The 19,939-nt window shown below is 40.6% G+C and overlaps 1 protein-coding gene across 2 annotated transcripts in view; it reads left to right on the top strand.

Moving 5' to 3' along the window:
- MAP2K5 (mitogen-activated protein kinase kinase 5) overlaps positions 1-19,939 on the top strand; it is a 263,379-nt gene that overhangs the window by 161,751 nt on the left and 81,689 nt on the right. For both annotated transcript variants that reach the window (XM_015560452.1, XM_015560453.1), the window contains exon 17: positions 18,977-19,006. In XM_015560452.1, coding sequence (XP_015415938.1) covers positions 18,977-19,006 — 30 coding nt within the window. The remainder of the gene's footprint in view (positions 1-18,976; positions 19,007-19,939) is intronic.

The following is a 19,939-nucleotide window of genomic DNA, read 5'->3' as shown; positions in this document are numbered from 1 at the left end:
ACTCTTTCATAAAAGATGCTATATGCCGCTAAAATGCGCCATATAAAAAGCCACAGACAGGTACATTTGTGCCTTAAGCAAAGAATCTTTAATATCAGACTATCTTTTATCTAGGAACAGAACTGCCCCCATCTCCGCAGCTCAGCATCCCTGTTTCTGGGATAAAGTGGGTCTCTTCCAGAATTGTGTCAGCTGTATGCAATGTTTGGAGTTGGCAGAAGTAATATAAAGATGGAAATTACCCTTAAAAAGGGAAAAATGAGATTATTCTGCTTGACTAGAGCATGGCAGTTTTACTAGATGGGAAGAATTTGGCCCCTTTCTGTGTTTTTGGCTTATGGTTTCCAACTCAGATCTTTAAATGTGTTGTAGTTCTCCTTGTGTGGATTAGTTATGGAACCAAATAAAGGTCATTGCCAGCCCTAGCCAGTTTTGCTTAGTGGGTAGAGCGTCAGCCTGCCGACTGAAGGGTTGCAGGTTTGATTCTGGTCAAGGACACATACATCAGTTGCAGGCTCGATCCCCGGCCTCAAGAGGCAACCAATCGATATGTCTCTGTCACATCGATGTTTCTCTCTCTCTTTCTGTCTCTCCCCCTTCCTTCCACTCTCTAAAAATCAATGGGAAAATATCCTTGGGTGAGGATTAACAAAAAATAAAATAAAGGTCATTGCCATATATGGGGTTTAGTGGGCACACTTGGTAATGGGAAAAGAACCCAGGTGGGCTTGCACCTTTTCCTTGAACCTTTCTGACAGGAATTCGTGTAGCAATGCAAAAGAAAGAAGAAAAGAAAAAAGAAGCAAGACCCTCTAGCAAGGGTACAAGATTCCTGAACTAGGACAAACTGGGAGCATTAATCCTACCCCCAAAATATCTGTTTGGCTCTTCGAGAAAGCTCGCAGTGATTCAGTTGACTGGGTCTGTTCACCCTGCTGGTTGTTACTCAAGACTTCAGAGCTATACTTTAAAATGAAAATGAGTTTGTTACATAATAAGGACTTTGTTTTACCAAGTTTGATGATTTTATTTAATCTTTAAGGGTGAGGAGAACCTAAAACATTTTAGGGCACATTTTTTTAATTTTACAGGCAGCTCAGTACTTCTATCTTTCCCACATAGAGGCTTGAGGATAGTCCCACTGTTGTTGTTCACTAATTAGTTATTCCCTGTATATTGTTGTCTCATTTGCGTCATAGCCATGTTTGCAAAAGCTGGATTTTTAGTTGCCCCTTCTTGGGTAAAAAATAAGTAAACATATACCTTTTCTAGCTTTGTACCTGCAGCACCCAGGACGATGCATATACATTTAAAAAGGCACCAGGCCAGTCCCATAGTGTTACTCTCACTGGGTATGCTCTGCAAGGCCATGCTCCGGTTTGTGATTCTCTCTGGTGGGTTATTATAAACCCTGTTACGATGGAATAATCTGTTGACAGGCTTTTCCGCAGGAGTCACGCTGAAAGCCCAGTCTTTAGCACATGCATTTTGCTCTTTTCACTTGGGCCCTCGCTCTTTCTGCCTTTGTCTGCCTCCTCTCTCTGCCAGTCTCTCGAGTCCAAGGCACAGAACAATCCAGCTCAATGTGCTTAGTTAATTGGAGTGTCATCTGGTCCTCGGAGACCCCTCTTCAGCATGATCACTGTTTCGCTGAAGTGGTTTGAATGATGAGTTAAATGATGAAAGCAAGGTCCGTGGCTTAGAAAGATGTCTCTAGATAGGTGAAGAACATACTCAGAGAGCCACACAGGTCACTGTCATCAAAGTAGCACCATCTTCTAAAGCTTTCTATGGGTTCTGTTGTTTGGACAAAGAGAGTTTTTCTTGTGAGTTTTAGGATTACCTTTACCAAGTTTTAAAAAAAAAATCCACGAACTAATTACTACACTGTTCACTCTATATGGTATGTCATCTTTCTTCATCTCCTTAAGATTTAAATACCCATTCTTCATGAGTCCGACTCTGATCTCTCCAGCTGAAAGTAGTGTCTTCTGACTCTATTGCGACATGTGGATTTTCCACTTTGTAAAACAATTTTCTCATAGTTTCTTATGATGGGCCATCAGATTGATTCTCTCAAAATCTACACTGTCTAACACAATTCCACTGCCCTAATGGTATTCAATAAATCTCTTAGGCTCAGTTTTTTTGTGCTTTTTGTAATCGTTTTAAAGCAGTTTCTGAAAATAAATATTAGAGTTTAAAGTTAGTTTGAAGCCTTTAACATAAGCACTCATAAATGTTTGCTGAGTAAGTCACAAATGCTTTACATGTGAGGAAGGGCTTTCTGTTTGCCCAAGCATCAGACATAGATTGAAGTGTCACCTCTGCCAGGATACACTATAGACCCTTCGATAGGTCATTTCATCTCTCTGGGCCCGATCCCTCATTTTTAGGTGGAAGCTCTACTTCAAAGCTTCTGGACAAAGATCACAATGAGGAAGTTAAGCCATTAGCCCCCTCTTTAAAAGGGATTGCCTTTTGAAAGGTTTATATTTGGTTCAGAAAGGCTACTCATTTGGTGAAAGCATGGAGTGCATGCTTTAGCTCCCACTCTCACATCAAACTCCAATAAAAACCACCATAAAGGAATTTGGAAAGGCATAATATCATAAAGGCAAAACCAAAGGGAAAGGAGGAGACAAAGCAACCAAGTTTTGGATGTGGGGAAGCAGGTGGACAACAGTGAACAGCTTAGCAGAACGGAGATGCTGACGTCCTAAGCAGCAGTGAAGAAAGGAAGGACCCCTGGTTTACTGTGGAACACTCAGAAGGCTCAGGAATTGTGGCGCCAAGTATCTGGGCCTAGGAGGGGATGTGGGGGCACAGAGAAGAGAATTGTTTTCAAGTCCGCTTGAGAAGCAGTTACTCGGCTTGACCCACAGATCCTTCCCTAACTCAGCTCGGCGCACAGGTGCCCCTCCCCACCCTAACACAAGTCTGGATAGAGGGTTATTTTGGAGAGAATAAAATAAGTGATGCCTGGAATCATAGAAGACTGCGTCCCATTACTGAGTACAGACACAGTGAGTGCAAGTTCGGATTTTAAATGTTGAGACTTCTCAGCCTTCTTAGCACACCCGGTTCCTAGGACTGGCAGCCAAGATGACCTTTCGGGCAGGAGATTGGAAGAGACTTTCTTTCCATAGGGAAATCTGACCAAGAAGTCTTAAAGACCCAGCATTGGGAGTTCCCCAAGGACACAGCCCCGCTGGATCCTGTTACCTCAATCTGCAGGCTCCACCGATGAGCACAATGTTTCAGTTAGATTTCTAGTGCCTTACTCTTAGCAAGGTAGCTGAGGAAAGCCTTTACGGTGAGAACAGAGACCTAAAATAACTTAAAAAATAATAACTTGGAGGGCCTTGGGGAGACACACTCAAATGAATTGCGATAGTATTCTCAGAGAGGTAGAAAATACTGCATCCCAGAAAATGAGAATAGGCTGCTGTAACAAAGGAATTTTCAGAACAACAACACACAGAGAAACAAAAATTAGGGACCCAGATCAGGAAGTCTCCCATATGGAAACAGAAGTTTCAGGAAGAAAAAATAGAAAAAACAGAGGAGAGGAAGTCACCAAAGAAAATGTTTTCATTTTAACTTATAAGGTGAGAAATAGTTATATGTTTGAGATTGCCCTCCTCTTAGTATTCCTACAGAAAAAAAAAACAAAAAACTAACTTTTTTCTAACTGAAAAAAGGCCCAGAGAAAGTTTTTTTGGGGGGTGAAGGAATAGTAAATTTTTAATTGTCTGTATTTATCTATAATGGAATTTTTCCCAAGGAAAATTTAGCATAAAAAGTACAACTAGTTAGCTATAACAACCTTGTCTTATGGAGATGTTAAAAGCTCTGAACACATCTCATTTTTAAAAAATTTTGCCTTTACATGTATTGTTTAATGGATGCCAGATAAGACTCATTGGATACCAAGAAAATGAAGTGTGATCTTCTGCATTACAAACACACAAAGCTATGTGAAATGAAAATAAAAGTATTGACAAAGTAGCATGGATCACCCAGCCCAGTACCCTTGTCAAAAGCTTCTGGAGAAGTGTGATGAGGATGTAATTTTTTTCTATGACACCATCTCCAGATTCAAGGGCAGTCATCCTAATTCTTTAACTGTTTAAATGCTTGGACTTTGGATTAACCAGATATATTGGCACCACCGCTTATAATCAGTGTGATCTTGGCCAAGTCATTTGCCACTCTAATTGTCAGTTTCTTATGTGTATAATGAAGATAACATTACATAGAATTCATTTATTTCTCAAACACTGAGCACCTTTTATGTGCCAAACACTTTACTAAGTACGGGGAAAACAGGTAACTAAAATAGGCATGTTCCCCTTCCTTGTTGAACCTGCAATGTAATGAGGGAGGCCGATGATAAAAAATAACAGTAAACACATATTTTTTGAAAGTGGGCACTTTCTCAGCCCTTTTATAAGCGCTTTCATTCAACAATAATAACCCCATCAGGTTACTTTGAAAAGTAAGCTTCTATTTGAAATAACATCCACATCTGTGTATTGGGTGCTTACCAGGTGACAAGAATTATGGAGCGCTATCTAGACATGGTTCCTGCCTCTAAATACATATATGAAAGAACCCTTCCCCCCTCCCCTCCCTACAAAAGAAAAAAGAAACACGGAGAGACACAGCTGTCTCTAGTGGTCTCCAGCTGTGGCTTTGTCTGTCTCTCTAGCCTTGGTGATTACGAACCTGGGCCGAGGGTGACGGATGGCCCTGGATGTCCTGTGAGCAGCTGCTGTCAGCGTCTCCAGACCATAAAAACACGGCATTTGGTGTGATCCACTTAAGCACTGGTATTTTCTCCTCTTCCTTTTTACAGTCATTGCCAAGCTCATGAGTGGAAGTTGAATCTTATTATAATATGTTCAGTCTGCTGCTCCATCTAATGAAACATCTTACCTGTTGATCACAAGTTTCTGCTGAAAACCCTCAGAAGGCAGAAGGATCAAAGCTAAAAGGGTCTAAACACCAAGGAACTTTCAGTGGGAGGTTGGACAGGAAAGTGGGCAGGAGTGTGATCCTGGCGTCCTCCTTGTCTTCACTGACGAATGCTGAGAAGAGCACGTAACAGTTTCTGTCGCTCGTTGCTCTCTTCTTACTCCCTCTCTGTAATTATCTTCATTTTTTTTCATTGTCATTTTTTTAAAAAATTTTCTAACTTATTGCAAGAATAAGGAATTGTTAAAATGACCTCTGGCATATGATGGATTGACTAGTTCAGCCCTTTGCAAGGTTTGTGAAGGGATCCAGCTGTCTCAGATTACCATGCCTAAACGTGCATTTTCCAGGGTTGTCAGTGACAGTGGTGAATGTGAAAATGCCGACCAAGTGAAGAGCTCCCCACTGAATGAGGCATTGTGGAGCTTGCTTTGTGCTCAGAATGATCGTGAACACCCAGGAGATTGACAAAACAGCATGGAACAGGTGCTAGCAGTCCCAGCTAAGCATTTTATTATTTTGATGGATTTCAGGCTCATTGTAAAGTTTTTCCAACAGCACATGTTCAAATTGTGTATGCACACAATACATACAATTTGGACTTTTAAAAAAATCATTAAATCAACAGTCTTGATATGAAGAATAAAGAAATAAAGAGAAAACAAAGCAAGCATTTGACAGCCATACTCAGACATTTGAAGGGTGGTCAGCAGAGAAGAGAGGCTGCTGCTTTATGACTGGCAGCCTGGACTTTCTGAAGCTAACACTGTTTTCTATTCAGTATAAAGAATTTTCTAATGGATAGATCCCTGCACCCTTCCTCCTCTCGCAGTGGAGTCTGCCCTTAGGGGTAAAAGTGCCCCATCCCTTGGGGGCATTTAAGTAGTGACTGAATAACCACTTGTTTCAGGGTTTTGTTTTATTTTAAGGGAAAAATGCTTTGTATACAGTATAAGGTTGGACAGGATGCATTCATTTATTTGTTAGTTATTCAGGAAATGTTGGTTGAGTGACAGTTATGTGGCAGGCACTGTGCTAGTCACTTGGGGACATGGCTGTGAGTGAATCTGAGTTTTCAGGGAGCCTATGTTTTAAAGGGTGCTTGACAACAGTAACCTATTAGAAACAGTGTTATCTCTTCGGGGTAACTGAGCGATGTGGAGTTACCTTTGAGTCAGATCTAACAGATAAGAAGAGGCCTGTTTTCTAGTGAAATCTGTCAGCTCTGGAATTCTTTTGAGTGTGATGATTTGGGGAAGCACTGCTGCTACCTTTGAGACACCCAGTGCTAAAAACCACTGGTTACAGAATTCTGTCAACACTCAAGTCCAGTGACCTGGAATTGGCTTTAAACATGAACTTAAAGATCCTACAGGCCATACTTTGGTTCTGAAATGTATAATTTTAATATTTTTATAGCACTTACTTAGAAAATTATTTTACCCACCTTATCTTGTATTTAGAGACTAGAATTTTTTTTTATTAGCAGAGAGAGTTTAGAACTTTTATTTTTTTAAATATATTTTATTGATTTTTTTACAGAGAGGAAGAGAGAGAGATAGAGAGCTAGAAACATCAATGAGGGAGAAACATCCATCAGCTGCCTCCTGCACATCTCCTATCGGGGATGTGTCCACAACCCAGGTACATGCCCTTGACCGGAATCGGACCTGGGACCTTTCAGTCCGCAGGCCGACGCTCTATCCACTGAGCCAAATCGGTTTTGGCAGAACTTTTAAAATCAGATCCCTCCTCTTACCAGTGAGGAAGCTCAGTGCAGAGACAGGAGAGAATGTGCCCACAGTCAGGGCACCCAGCTAATACTCAACAGAAAAGCCTAGCGTCTGGGGCTTCTCATACGAAGTCTAGTGTTCTTCCCTCTGATTCCTAGCTGTTGACATCTTGCTCAGTGTCATTCTAACAAGAAAGATAACATCATAACATTTTATGTGTACGTAACATTTAACAAAGCCATTTTATACTCATCTCATTTAAGCATCTCCCCACTGTGATGGGAAATGACTGAAAAATCGGTAATTTAAGGCACCCAAGATTGTTCCACTGTGTGAGCACCAGTGTTCCCATTTTGCAAATAAGTAAACTGAGGTCCAGAGAAATTAACGGACTTTCTCAGGAAGTCTAACAGGTAGTAGCAGTCACGTATCATGCCTGGATTAAAGTCTGCTTCTTCCATTACGCTATAGAAAAAAAGTAGATCAAGTAGTTTGAGAAAAAAGAAAATATAAATGAGCAGGAAGTTAGAGAAAGGAAAGGGCTGGTTTACCGTGACTCTGCTCATCAGTCAAGACTGCTTTTCACAGGATGACCACCTACTCTATCCCTATAGCTACTGCCTATTCTATCCCTATAGCTACGACCTATTCTGCCCCTTTAGCTACTGCCTGTTCTCCCCCTTTAACTACTGCTTTTCTACCCCTTTAGCTACTACCTATTTTATCCCTATAGCTGCTACCTACTCTATCCCTATAGCTGCTACTTACTCTATCCCTATAGCTGGTTCAGTTTTACCATATTTCAAAATGTACAGTTGCTGTTGTTTTTCAGAAACTAAGGTTTAGTTTATTTTTAAGAAATACAAAAATTAACCTAATCTCCAATACTTCTGCTATAACTTTTTTTTAAGTGGGCAGGTGAGACTCCATCTAAACATTATATAGTTGCAGTAAGGATACAAACATTGCCCTCTGGAGCCCCTTGACCAGTAGGGAGGAAGGTAAGTAAAAGTGCAGCAGATAGAAGTTGTCTCTCTCTCTCTCTCTCTCTCTCTCTTTCTCTCTCTCTCTCTCTCTCTGAGTAACACATACATAGACCAGAAGTGTGAGAATATTATGCTCTCTTGACTTTGAAATGTCTAGAACTAGAAGTGCAGGCTACATTGAGCTCAATAGACCACACCCTATGCACCCTAGCACTGGTGTTTTCCTAGGTGCCCACAGCTGCATAACTCCAGGAAGCAGTTTAGAAATAGAGACACACACCCCAAGCTGGGTCTCTAGGGACTATTATGATTAAAGCTGCCCACTGTCAGGGACACAGGTCAGCATTACAAAAACAATGAAACAGTGTCATTTCTTAATTCTTACTAGGGAGATCAAAATGATTATTAAGTACATGAGATGGATTTGGGAGCAGTTAACTAATGTTTTCTCATCTTACAACCCTTTAGTCTTTAATAAGAAATAAGCCACCTAAATTAATCATAATGCTTAAATATGTGAGCATGATTATTCCAAGCAGTGATATGTAAGAGAGCCTTGCTAGTTGAGACTATGACCCTCAAGTGCTGAAGAGTTTGAATACTGTGTTCATTAAAGCATTGTAGCGTAGAAATAACCACACTCTGCAGCCAGGTTGTCCAGGCTCTAGGAGACTTCCCCATCAGGAGTGTTACCATAATCAACAAATGCTTAGTATCCACCTACTGCAAAATACTATTTCTAGTGTCGTGGAGAACATATAGAAGTTTATGGCTTAGAGTTTGCCCTTCAACAAGTTCTAATTTACCTGGCCTTAGAGACACAGGAAGATGTAGAATACTAGGAACTGTCACCAGGTGCAGGATGTGATACATTGCCTGGTGAGCGGTATAGACAGGGAGTGGTATGGATTTGTCCTCAAAATTGTCATCGGGGACTAACTCCCAACAGAAGAAGAGGAAGAATTTGAACCAAGTCCTGAAGCATAGCTAGGTAGCTTGGACTTCCATCTTTTCATCTGTTACACCATCTCAGATTCCAGATAGGGAAACTACCCTCAGTATTGCATTTGGAGTTGTGCAAAAATTTGAAGAACATCCATTTTTCTATTAGAAAAGTAGATTGTTTGCTTTCATCTATCATGACTGAACTTTGTCTTTAATTCAGAGTCTCTCACTGAATTGCTTCTTCAGTGCACAGAACATCATAAAGGGACCTTTGCAGTTGTTTTTAAGTGGCTTTTAGAGATTTAGTTATATACTCAGATATTTTAATTAGCATTGCTCTGAGTAGAGCTACTAATGGAAATCAACTTGGAACAATTAGTGTCTTCAAAGCTTTTGACAAAGTGGGTCTCTTTAAATGGAGGGGTTTTTTTCTTTATCAATTAGCTGCCTCATAGTTACTGTGACCTACATGAAGTTATATTGCATTTAAACCACACTGTTCAACCAAAAGCTTAATTCAGTAAGAGTTTTTGGTTTAATATAGTATGTATAGATAGATTGATATATATATATACACACACATACAAGTATACACACATGCACATACACACACACACACACACACACTAGAAGCCGGACGCACGAAATTCGTGCAAGGGGCTCAGCCCTCACAGCTGCAGTGGCTTGCCTTGGACCTCACAGCCCTAGCTTCGTCCCGAAGGTCGTCCCGAAGGACATCCACAAGGTCATTCAACTGTCTGGTCTAATTAGCATATCACGCTTTTATTACTATATACACACACACGCATACTTATGTTTAAGGAAAAAATAAAGTTACACAAGTGAAATAGCATTATTATGGACAGGAAGGAGAATTATGTGTTTTGGGACAGTAGGGTAAGAAAGACCATGTATGGTTTAAAGATTCAAACAATAGCATTTAGCATGAAATCTACTTTTTATCATCCTTACCCAGCCATCAAAATGAAGAAAGACAGTGTCCAGCTGCAGCAGTAGTTTGGTAGCAGGAGAATTAGAAGTAAAGGTACCGGTGCCTGAGGGGTGGGTCATGAATTAGTAATTGCTGTGTGGCGGATGAGCCTCGTCAGAAGAGCTGGAAATGAGGAAGTTGCCTTGCAGAGCGCTATCAATCACTCAGTGACCATAACTTCCAGTAATTAGTGTATTTTATGGGCCTTTGCTTCAGTGGCTCGAAAGCACATATGCTCCAGTCACAGCTAAACTTTGCCGGAGTAATATTCCAGGATGATTTATCCTCCTGCTGCACTGGGATATAACCCTATATTAGGTGAAGATTGTGAACTAAGCTGCAATAAAGTGTAAGTTTAGGTACAGTTTGCCCAGGTTGAGACCTCAATGTATCATGCTTTTCAGCATTCATGGTTAGGCTACAGCAAGCAATCATTTTTAACAGTGAAACAAATAAAGCAATTAAAGGAACAGTGTTAGGATATTGTACTTGTGAATTACTGTTGCCCTCTCCCCATTTAAGTGTCCACTGTAATAAACCCATTTCTAATTTAAAAAAAAAAACACAACCAAACACTATTAGAAACATTTATGTGTCTTTTCTCCGTTATTAGTAGTAATCTTTAGGCGAGAATGAAGGCCTTCTGAATAATGGAAAATTGCTTGAATTAATTCATTGTGCTACTCTGTTTAGGCTCCTTAAGTTAAAATAAATTTTCTTTTTCTCAGTGGACTCTGCTGAGGACGAGTACTTCTTTTTAAAATATTGGCACATGCTAAGACGCAGTGAAGTCCTAAATATGGGACTTCATATTTAGGCTCATTCTGCACCAAGAAAATGGTACTTTCGAGCTCCCAGGAGCACTTGGCGCTTTTTGCGCAGGCGTAATTATTTGCCGTAGTTCACCCACTGCACTAGAAATCTCTGGGTCTTTGCAGACAGGGTCCTTTGCCATTGCCAAAACATCTGTAGAGCCCAGAGTTCCTCGTAATCTAACAAGCTTTGCCACCAACCTACAGTATGACCTTGGGCAAATTAATTAAGCTTCTGCTGCCTCCATTGGGCCATACTTCTGTTTGTGTAAAGAAATCCTGAGAGTTTATAGGAAAGTGTTATGTGAAAAGAAGTATACATTGAATACGGAAAAAGCATGCATAGTTCCACTGTATTCTTTTTAGAGTAAAATGTTTCTGCACCACTTTTAATGACGGCATCCTTGAATCTCCTTAAATAGAAACCAGTGATGAACTGATTTCACCAAGCATGGGTGAAAAGGTATACACAGTTTGATGCTTTCGTTATATTCATTATCGCATCTTTAATTTGCAGTGTATTAAAATATCATACAATAAACAATAATAGTAAAACAAACTAATTGTCTTTAATTAAAGTGAATTAGGTTTTGATTTTAATATATTTGATGCAGTGAGAACTGATAACAGGGAGGGTCCCAAAGGTTATTAGGGCATATTTCTGTTGGGCCTGATGGTGTTAGTAATAACCCTCTTCCTCATGGTTCTAGACATGAACAAATATGTCACTTCATCAGTCTCTGTTACTCGCACTTATGCCCCTCCGCAGGGGTTGCAGATTCCACAAGTTATCAGCTAATGGCGTTATACATTAAAAATTGAAGCTTTTCTCACTCCGAGGCCTTTCAAGGCTTTGTTCTTAAGCCCTAGACACTATGGAGTGCAGCTGCAAACTATAGGCAGAAGATTAAATTAATTTGTAACTCCTTTTTTTTTTTTTTTTTTTTGGCCCTGCATTACTAAATCCTCTACATTTAATTGAAACCCTACTTCAAGACGCTTTGTGTTTCTGTGTTCTTTGTTGTCAGTTTAACCTCCGGAGCACTTTAATGCGGGTAAATTGCTGTTATATCCTTTGGATTGTTCTTAAACCATTCAGTGAGAGGACGGTGCAATTGATACATGGGAAGAAGAGTAAAATCTTAGGGTAGATTTTGAGGTATTTAATATTTATTATGGTTCTTCACCAGCATAGTTTCAGTTGTTAAACTCTTTTTTTGAGAATTGGTCTTGGGATGAAATCTCACCTAGGGAATTTTATGTAATCCAGTAGTTAAGTCTGATTTTTTAAAGTTTCCCTGTGTCTGAATGTTCCAAAGTAGCTGCTGCATTTCTATAAAATGAAGGTTTAACTGCAATGCACAATCTACATGCAAAATCCTTAGATGGAAATTTAATTGTGTGTAATGTACACAGGGTAATTAAGAACAAATTTCTGAACATCTCAGACTATAAAGTCCTCCTTCAGCTAGATCATCAGCTGTGTTGAAGATGCTTATTTTCAATTTGCAGTTATGCCGAGAAGCATAGAATATGCCTAAATTAAGAATAAAAAATTCAGTGCTCTTCAGCATAACTGTAAATTTAAAACTACTCCCACATTGTTGATATTCTAAGTGGGGAATGATCACCAAGAACATATCCTTAATTTCTGAATTTGTGTCCTTCATTTACTTTCAGGCTACAATGTATGTTTTCTCTTTATGACTTTGTGGCAATAATTATTCTTATTACTAACAGAAGCCATTTTGTTGCTTTGTAAGTAAATACCTTCATTCTAACTTTTTGTTAGCATACAAAGGTTTCTATCATGCATTGTTATGTATCTGGCAAATGTTATGATCACACTCACACACATACATTTGTCATTTAAATTGCAAACATACTCAAATGCTACTAACGCAAGAATACTTCATAAATTATGTTGGACAAATCAAAGATCAATAAGACGACACTAAGGACAGTCCTAGTTTTACAGTGAAATGTTAGTGGTTTACTGTTATTTAGATATATTCCCAAATGGTAAATGTTTTCAGAGCATTCTTTTTCTGCCTTTTCATTGTAAATCTCCCACAAGGAACAGAGTATTTAGCAGTTTGCTGAATCTTAAGTGTTTGGAATTAAAGTATACTTTTAATTTAACATTAAATAGAATCCACAACCTCCCCTAGGTCTACCTCCACCACCCCAAAAATAAATAAAGCGTTTCCAAATCTTTTGCAATGTGAGCCTGTCCACTCCTGGGAATGAAAAGAATGTGAGAGTCCTTTGATGAATTGCTGGCCCTTGTGTGAGTCCACATTTTTCAATATGTGTGTTTTTTAAACCGGACTTAAGCTGCCTATATTTAAGTGCTCCTTTTGTAAAGATGGCAAAGAGAGCAAAGATTTCTATTGGCTTAGCCCTAATCTGTTTGCTTTGTTGTGATTTTTTTTAACTGTTAACCTATTTATAAATCTAAATCTACATGCAAAGGTCATTGGTTGGCTGAACTTAAACCATTTTACTCAGTAAATTTAATTAAGAAAATACAGTGCAACTCATAAGCAAATGAGTTTTTCCCTAGTTTTAAACCAAACCACCCTCTTGAGTGCTGATTGCCTTGCCCGACCCCTGGTGATACAGAAACAGGCAAAATTAAAAAGGACATTAAAGCTTCATTAAATCTGAAACACATTTAGTACAGTGACATATCTGCAGGCCATTTCAGAGAAGATTACATACTCTTTTTGTAAGTTTCCTAATTTATAATACCTTGACAATAAAAACTGGGGAAGTGCAAGTAGATTAATAGACCAGTAGGGGTAAGACATACAGAATGGCCCCTGTCCTCCTGTCTCTGAAACGTCCAGTCATAGCAAATGTGCTCCCTCTTCCCCGTAAGGCTCCATGTTTATTGTGACTTTTGACAGCCTCATGAAGAGCCTGTTCTTCATGCAGTCATATCTGCTAAGGACCCTTTTCCTTCTTACCTTCTCCTAATTGAACTTGATAAAAAGGGTTGTAGGGCCCGGCTATATATTTTCTTCTGTTTTGCCACAAGACAAATAGTGTGGAACCTAAACCCTGCAGCTGCATTAAACCCAGAGGAAGGACAGGGACATGCATAGAAGGCAGCTCCCTCTCCTGGGGCCTTAAAATGACTGCTTCGGTGCTGCTGCCAGTTTACACTGGTGCAGAATTGGAATCCTGGCCCGGTGCTGAGCAGCCCAGTGGTGACACGATGAGAGAGGAAATGATTGCTGTGCTGCTCTGGTCAAGAACAAGGATGCACTCTCTGTCCTCTGACTCAAAAGAGGTTAGACCTGCAAGATGTCTTAAAAGGTCTTCGAGAATTGTCATTGACAAGTAGGACTGAAATTCCATGGATGTCAGGAAAGTGCACACAAAGCAAAGCCAGTCCCAGGAATGACGAGTTCACTAGTTCAAGCACTGCCACCTGTTCCCAGGCCCACTAGGGCCCAGAGGCTCCCAGCTGACCAGCCTGCACTGAATTGTCTGTATTCTCCTGCATGGTGGTTTCTTACAGAGTAAATGAAAGTCATCAGCCATCTTTATTGCCTTATACCAGTTGTGATAGAGGGGCCCAGGTAGACACAAGTCCGCCGTATCATGGTTCTCCATAGAACGGTGGTGACTTGAGAATTTGAGGTTTTGTGTTAAAATGGGAAAAATTTACATTTTTACCATATCCCACTCATTTAAAAAAAAAAACCTTTCATTTATTACTGCTTAGTTCTTTGAATTGCAAGAACCAGTGGCCAGTCTGGCACCTGCCAGCTACTTTAAATCTTACATATTGTATGGTGGGCACATTTCTTCTGCTGGTAAGCCAAGTGGGTAGAGTGCTTCCATAGACCCTAATGATTGTGTTCAACATGGACCCAGGTAAATGGCACAGCATCTGGCCCTAGTCGGTTTGGCTCAGTGGATAGAGCATCAGCCTGTGGACTGAAGGGTCCCAGGTTCAATTCCGGTTATGGGCACATGCCCAGATTTGAGGCTCTAGCCCCATTAGGTGGCATGAAAGAGGCAGCCAATCAGTATTCCCTTTCATCATTGATATTTCTCTCTCCCTCTCCCTTCCTCTCTGAAATCAATAAAAATATTTTTTTAAATAGCACAGCATTCGAAGGAAGGCTGGAGATAGAATGTTCTAATGTTTTCCAGTAGTTAGGAAGCTGTCAGCTTTTTAAATGAGAGACTCTCCTCTTGGTAGTTTTCTAACTCCAAATGTAAGAATATGTAAAACTCATAGTCCACAGATGAGTATAATGATAGGTGACAGCTTTTAATGAGTGGTCACTGCCTGTCAGTTCAGTACAGAATGGTTCAAATGCCTACTCCACCCATCACCACCACAGTAGACCATAGTGACTCCTCCTGAATCAATGGGCACACTCTCGTTAGCCTGCAACACTGTCTTTACAAAATAAAGCAAATCAATGGCCTGTATTAGATGGGGGTGGAGTGGGAACAGTGGAGAACTGAGTCCCTCCCCTTCCTAAGTAATAACAGTATAAACACAATAAACACAATCACACAAAAGGAGTTTAGTTAACATTCACTTTCTCTTTCCTTCACCCCATCTTGTGATGTTTTTGTTATGAATACTTGAAGGGATTAATGATATCCAGCAAATAAAAACATTATAACTTTATATCTTGAAAGTCAATGAACTCTGACTATACAAGAAATGAGTACAAGGTAATGAAGTGTATCAGGTATTCCATATCCTATATAATAAAAGGCTAATATGAAAATAGACTGAACCGCGAAACAACCGAACAACCGGTCGCTATGATGTGTGCTGACCACCAGGGGGCGTGCGTGGAACATGGTGGGCATCGGCTGTGACCGGATGGTGGAGCAGGTGAGCAGGGGCGCCAGACCAAGGCGGGGCGCCAGTCGCTGTCATCAGGGTGAGCCTCTGGCGGTTATTGAAAATTATCTGCTCCCACATTCCACAGTCCCACACAGCACTCGCACCTGCTGCAGGCACCGGCCCCGTTCGCACCCACTGCTGGTGCCTGGCACCCAGCGCCGGCTGCTCCCACATTCCACAGTCCCACACAGCACTCACACCTGCTGCAGGCACCGGCCCCATTCGCACCCACTGCTGGTGCCTAGAACCCAGCGCCCGCCCCGATTGCTCAGCACTGTCAGCAGGTATGAGCAGTGGCTGCCAGCCCCGATCACCCCTGCGGGCTTCTCCACCTCCCCCTGCTCCTGAGGGGTGATCGGGGCAGCAGCCGCCGCTCGCACCTGCTGACGGCACCAGTCCTGCTCGCATCCACTGCTGGCGCCACACCGCCAGAGGGTGCGAGCATGGCTGGCACTGTCGGCGCGTGGAAGTGGTAGCAGTGGGAGTGGGGCTTCTGGCAGATGTGGGACAAGGGCCTGCGGCAGGAGGGGCCAGGCGGGGGCATGGAGGATGGGCCAAGACCCACCTTTGTGCCCACCGCAGCCTCTCGGCCCACAGCTCCTTTCAAGGTACACAAATTCGTGCACTGGGACCCTAGTATGTGTGTATCCTATATAATAAAAGCCAGGTGGCATTGGCACAGGCAGGAGGGGCCAGGCGGGGGCACAGGGGAGGGCAGTTGGGGGCGAACAGGCCAGCAGGGGAGGGCAGTTGAGGGCAAACAGGCCAGCAGGGGAGGCAGTTGGGGGCAACCAGGCCTGCAAGGGAGAGCAGTAGGGGGGCCCAGGCCGGCAGGGGAGGGCAGTTGGGGGGCACCAGGTCGGCAGGGGAGGGCAGTTGGGGGCCATCAGGCCGCAGGGGAGGGCATTGGGATTGGGCCTAAACCGGCAGTTGGACATCCCCCAGATTGGATAGGATGCAGGCTGGGCTGAGGGCCCCCCCCCCCCCCCCCAACCCCCCCCCCCGCATGAATTTTGTGCACCAGGCCTCTAGTATACACACACACACACACACACACACATCCAAATGAGTGTTGGCCCTTTCAAAGTAGTCACCTTACATAGCTATATGGTTTGTTCCTATAACAGTATTGTTGCTCAAACTGGTTTTAGAGCTTTGAAAATTAATCTTAGTACCTTTGTGTCTATCCTTAGTAAGGAACAAAATATTTATTCTTTGAAAATGGAGTTAGGTGCACACTATGTTCATTGCAGCACTATTTACAATAGCCAAGATTTGGAAGCAGCCCAAGTGCCCATCAGTAGATGAGAGAATAAAAAAAGCTGTGGTACCTTTACACAATGGAATACTACTTGGTTGTAAAAAAAAAAAAAAGAAGAAGAAGAAGAAGAAGGAAATCTTACTTTTTGCAACAGCATGGATGGACCTGGAGGGTATTATATTATATGAAATAATCCAGTCAGAAAAAGGCAAGTACCATATGATTTCACCTATATGTGGAATCTAATGAACAAAATAAACTAACAAACAAAATAGAAATAGACTCATAGATACAGAGAACAGACTGACAGCTTTCAGAGGGCCTGAGGAGTTGCGGGGTGGGTGAAAAAGGTGAAGAGATTAAGCAAAACAAAACAAAAAAAAAAAAAAACAACACACACCCAAAAAAATGAGGAAGTCAGCCAAGAGAGAAAAAAAGATCAAAAGACACAGGTTTGCTGACTCAATCCCCAGTGTGGGGCATGCAGGAGGCATCCAATCAATGATTCTCTCTCATCATTGATGTTTCTATCTCTCTCTCCCTCACCTTTCCTCTCTCTAAAATCAATAAAAAAAAATTTATAAAAATAAAAACCACACAACTCAGACACAGACTGATCACCAGAGGGAAAGGAAGTTAGGGGGAGGTAGAGAAGGTAAAAGGGGGTTAAATGGTGATGGAAGGAGACTTGACTTGGCGTGGTGAACACAAAATATAATATACAAATGATGTGTTATAGAATTGTACACCGGAAACCTATATAAGACCAAAAAGTGGTCTAGAAACACACAGCAGTAATTATAATTGGACTTAAAATTACACCCCTCAGCTTTTTGATCATCCAGTTTTGTTAGATGCAATTCTAATAAAATGAGGTAAGTGTTCTTCTGTTATTTGAAAAGATTCTAAACCTGAGTCCAAAAAGAAGAGTTTAAAAAAGTTTAGCAGTGTCAGTGTCTCTGAAATAAAAGTACAATTTATCGAGATCTAAAAAGCAGTGTGCACTGGAAAGAACACTGGATCAAGTTGCAGGTTTGGGGGTCAGTTCCTTGGCTTCTGGTAAACTGTGTTCAGACTTCTTCAGTGGGACTCTGGGGCTCTAATCTGCAAAATGGATTGATACTTTCTTAGATCCAGTCCAGCTTCCAAGTTCCCTGATGTAGCGATTCTGCTTAGTAGTTACAAATACATATAAAGGATTTTAGGCCTGAGGATGGGCCACATTATGCAAAATGTTGCCACTATTTTTTTTAAATAAGTTATGATATATTTGGTAAATTTTATCTTGTTACTTTATATCAATCCTATTACTACCAGTCCAGTCATTTTGTTTTTACAGGTGAGGATCCAAAGACCAAAATTAAGTGACTGGTCTAGAAACACAGAGCAGTTTACAAATCAAGCAAAATTGTGGTGGCTCTAAGGATTCACTTTCATAGTGTTAGACTTAGACCTGTAGTTCCCACTTCAGTCTCAATTGGCCATTTTCCCACTAGAAGTAGCTCTTTTCTTCTAACTATGGATAGAAAACGGATGAAAAATCTAATAAATAAATTAAAATAATGGCAAAATTTTCTATTTCATATTTACTTTACCATTTCCCACAACCCGTCCTCTCTGTATACTTGCAATTAAAACTCAAGTGCTGTGGGGTAGGAACAATTAGGTGTTTCCCTTTTACAAGAAGAAAAACCAACAGTTTCTTTTTATAGTTTTGTATCTCTGCTTAGAAGAAACTGTCACACACATATAAATATGAATAATGCCCATATAGCTGAGAATATTCCTAAGATAAACCACATAAGGATAATTGTATGCCATTAAATATGCTCATTAAAATAAACACTTAGCAAAAAAAATAAAAATAAACACTTTGCTAACTTGGTAAGATATTACTCTGCATCCAGTTTTTATTTACATGCTGATTATTTTTTAACTTTATTTTTGTTGTTGATGCTATTACAGATGTCCCCATTTCCCCTCCTTTACCTAGTCCCTGCTCCCCCTTCTACCTTGTCCCAGCCACCCCCCCACCCCCACCCCATTCCCTCTGGCCATCTTCACACTGTTGTCTGTGTCTATGGGTTATGCATATATGTTGTATGTTGTTTGGCTAATCTGTTCACCTTCTTTCATCCAGTAAGGATAATGTTTTGTCGTTAAAATTTGGATATTTTATTAGGGATGTAACATTGTCCATTGAAAATGTTCGTTCTAAATATAACTCTTAATGTAATTACAGTAATAATTTAATTCGTGCATTTGTGGTTTTGAGCTTTTTATATTTGCTAGATGCAATTCTAAAATTTAACACTTGTCTGTCTTAAGGAGATCTGCCCTGCATGCAAATCTATAACTAGACAAATATTATTTCCTTTCCCAGCTTGCTCTTGGGAGGTTTCCATATCCTCAGGTAAGATTGTTCATTACTGCCGTTTGCCACTGTGACATTCATTCCTATGTATGAAGGTGCGGGGAGCAATGGTGAACATTGGAGCCACATACAAATAAATCTGTCCTGTTAAATTGAAAAGTGATATCTTAAAGGAGTCATTTAGAAGTCTCTATTGATTTTTGATTTTTTTTAAACTCCAGATTTTTTCTCTTTGTTAAAGGTTGAAAGCCATCATCGTGCTCTTCCTTTGTGTGATATTAGTGATGTTTTCCCTTATCCTAACCCAGTACCACATGCTTATATTGAGGTTGGGGAGAGGCACAGCCTTTTCTTGAGCTTTTGGATTCATTAAAATTATTTGAATTAAAGGATTGAGATGAAAGGTAAAAATACCTAAATCGGTCCTCATTTTTGTTAAGCAAATAGGTGGGCCCCCGATTTTATGTGGGTATGATTTTGAACATATTTTTAAATGTTTTGTCCTTTCCTATTCACATTTCTAAGAAAACAAACTATCCATTATATTAACATTCCTGGTGATAACCTTTAAATTTCTTTAAGATTTTTATTAAAGATGAGTGCTAGCACTTAAAATATAAAGCTATTTTGTGGTTTGAAAATGATTCCCCAGTGTATGTGGAGAAATAAGTGAAATGTCTAGAGGGATGAAAAATGAATGGTTTGACTGTTTTCCTCTGGTTGCTGCTCACTGTTTTTCTGGCATCTTGGTCTGTACAGGCCAAAGTGCCTGGAGGCATGTCTGATTTAAAGGTGGTGTTGGTCTCTGCTCTTTAAGCATCTATTAACTTGCTATTATTATGCAAATAAGTGTTGTATTACACATACTAATTTATGCATGGTTAGATTATGCAGATGCATCACAAACATGGTTATTGAATAATAGGATGGGATTCATTCTCTCTACCATCTTTTTAAGTGGTTTTAAGCAAA

This window comes from Myotis davidii, unplaced genomic scaffold, assembly GCF_000327345.1.
Source record: "Myotis davidii unplaced genomic scaffold, ASM32734v1 scaffold673, whole genome shotgun sequence".
Classification (NCBI taxonomy): domain Eukaryota; kingdom Metazoa; phylum Chordata; class Mammalia; order Chiroptera; family Vespertilionidae; genus Myotis; species Myotis davidii.
This window is presented reverse-complemented; position numbering and strand designations above follow the sequence as displayed.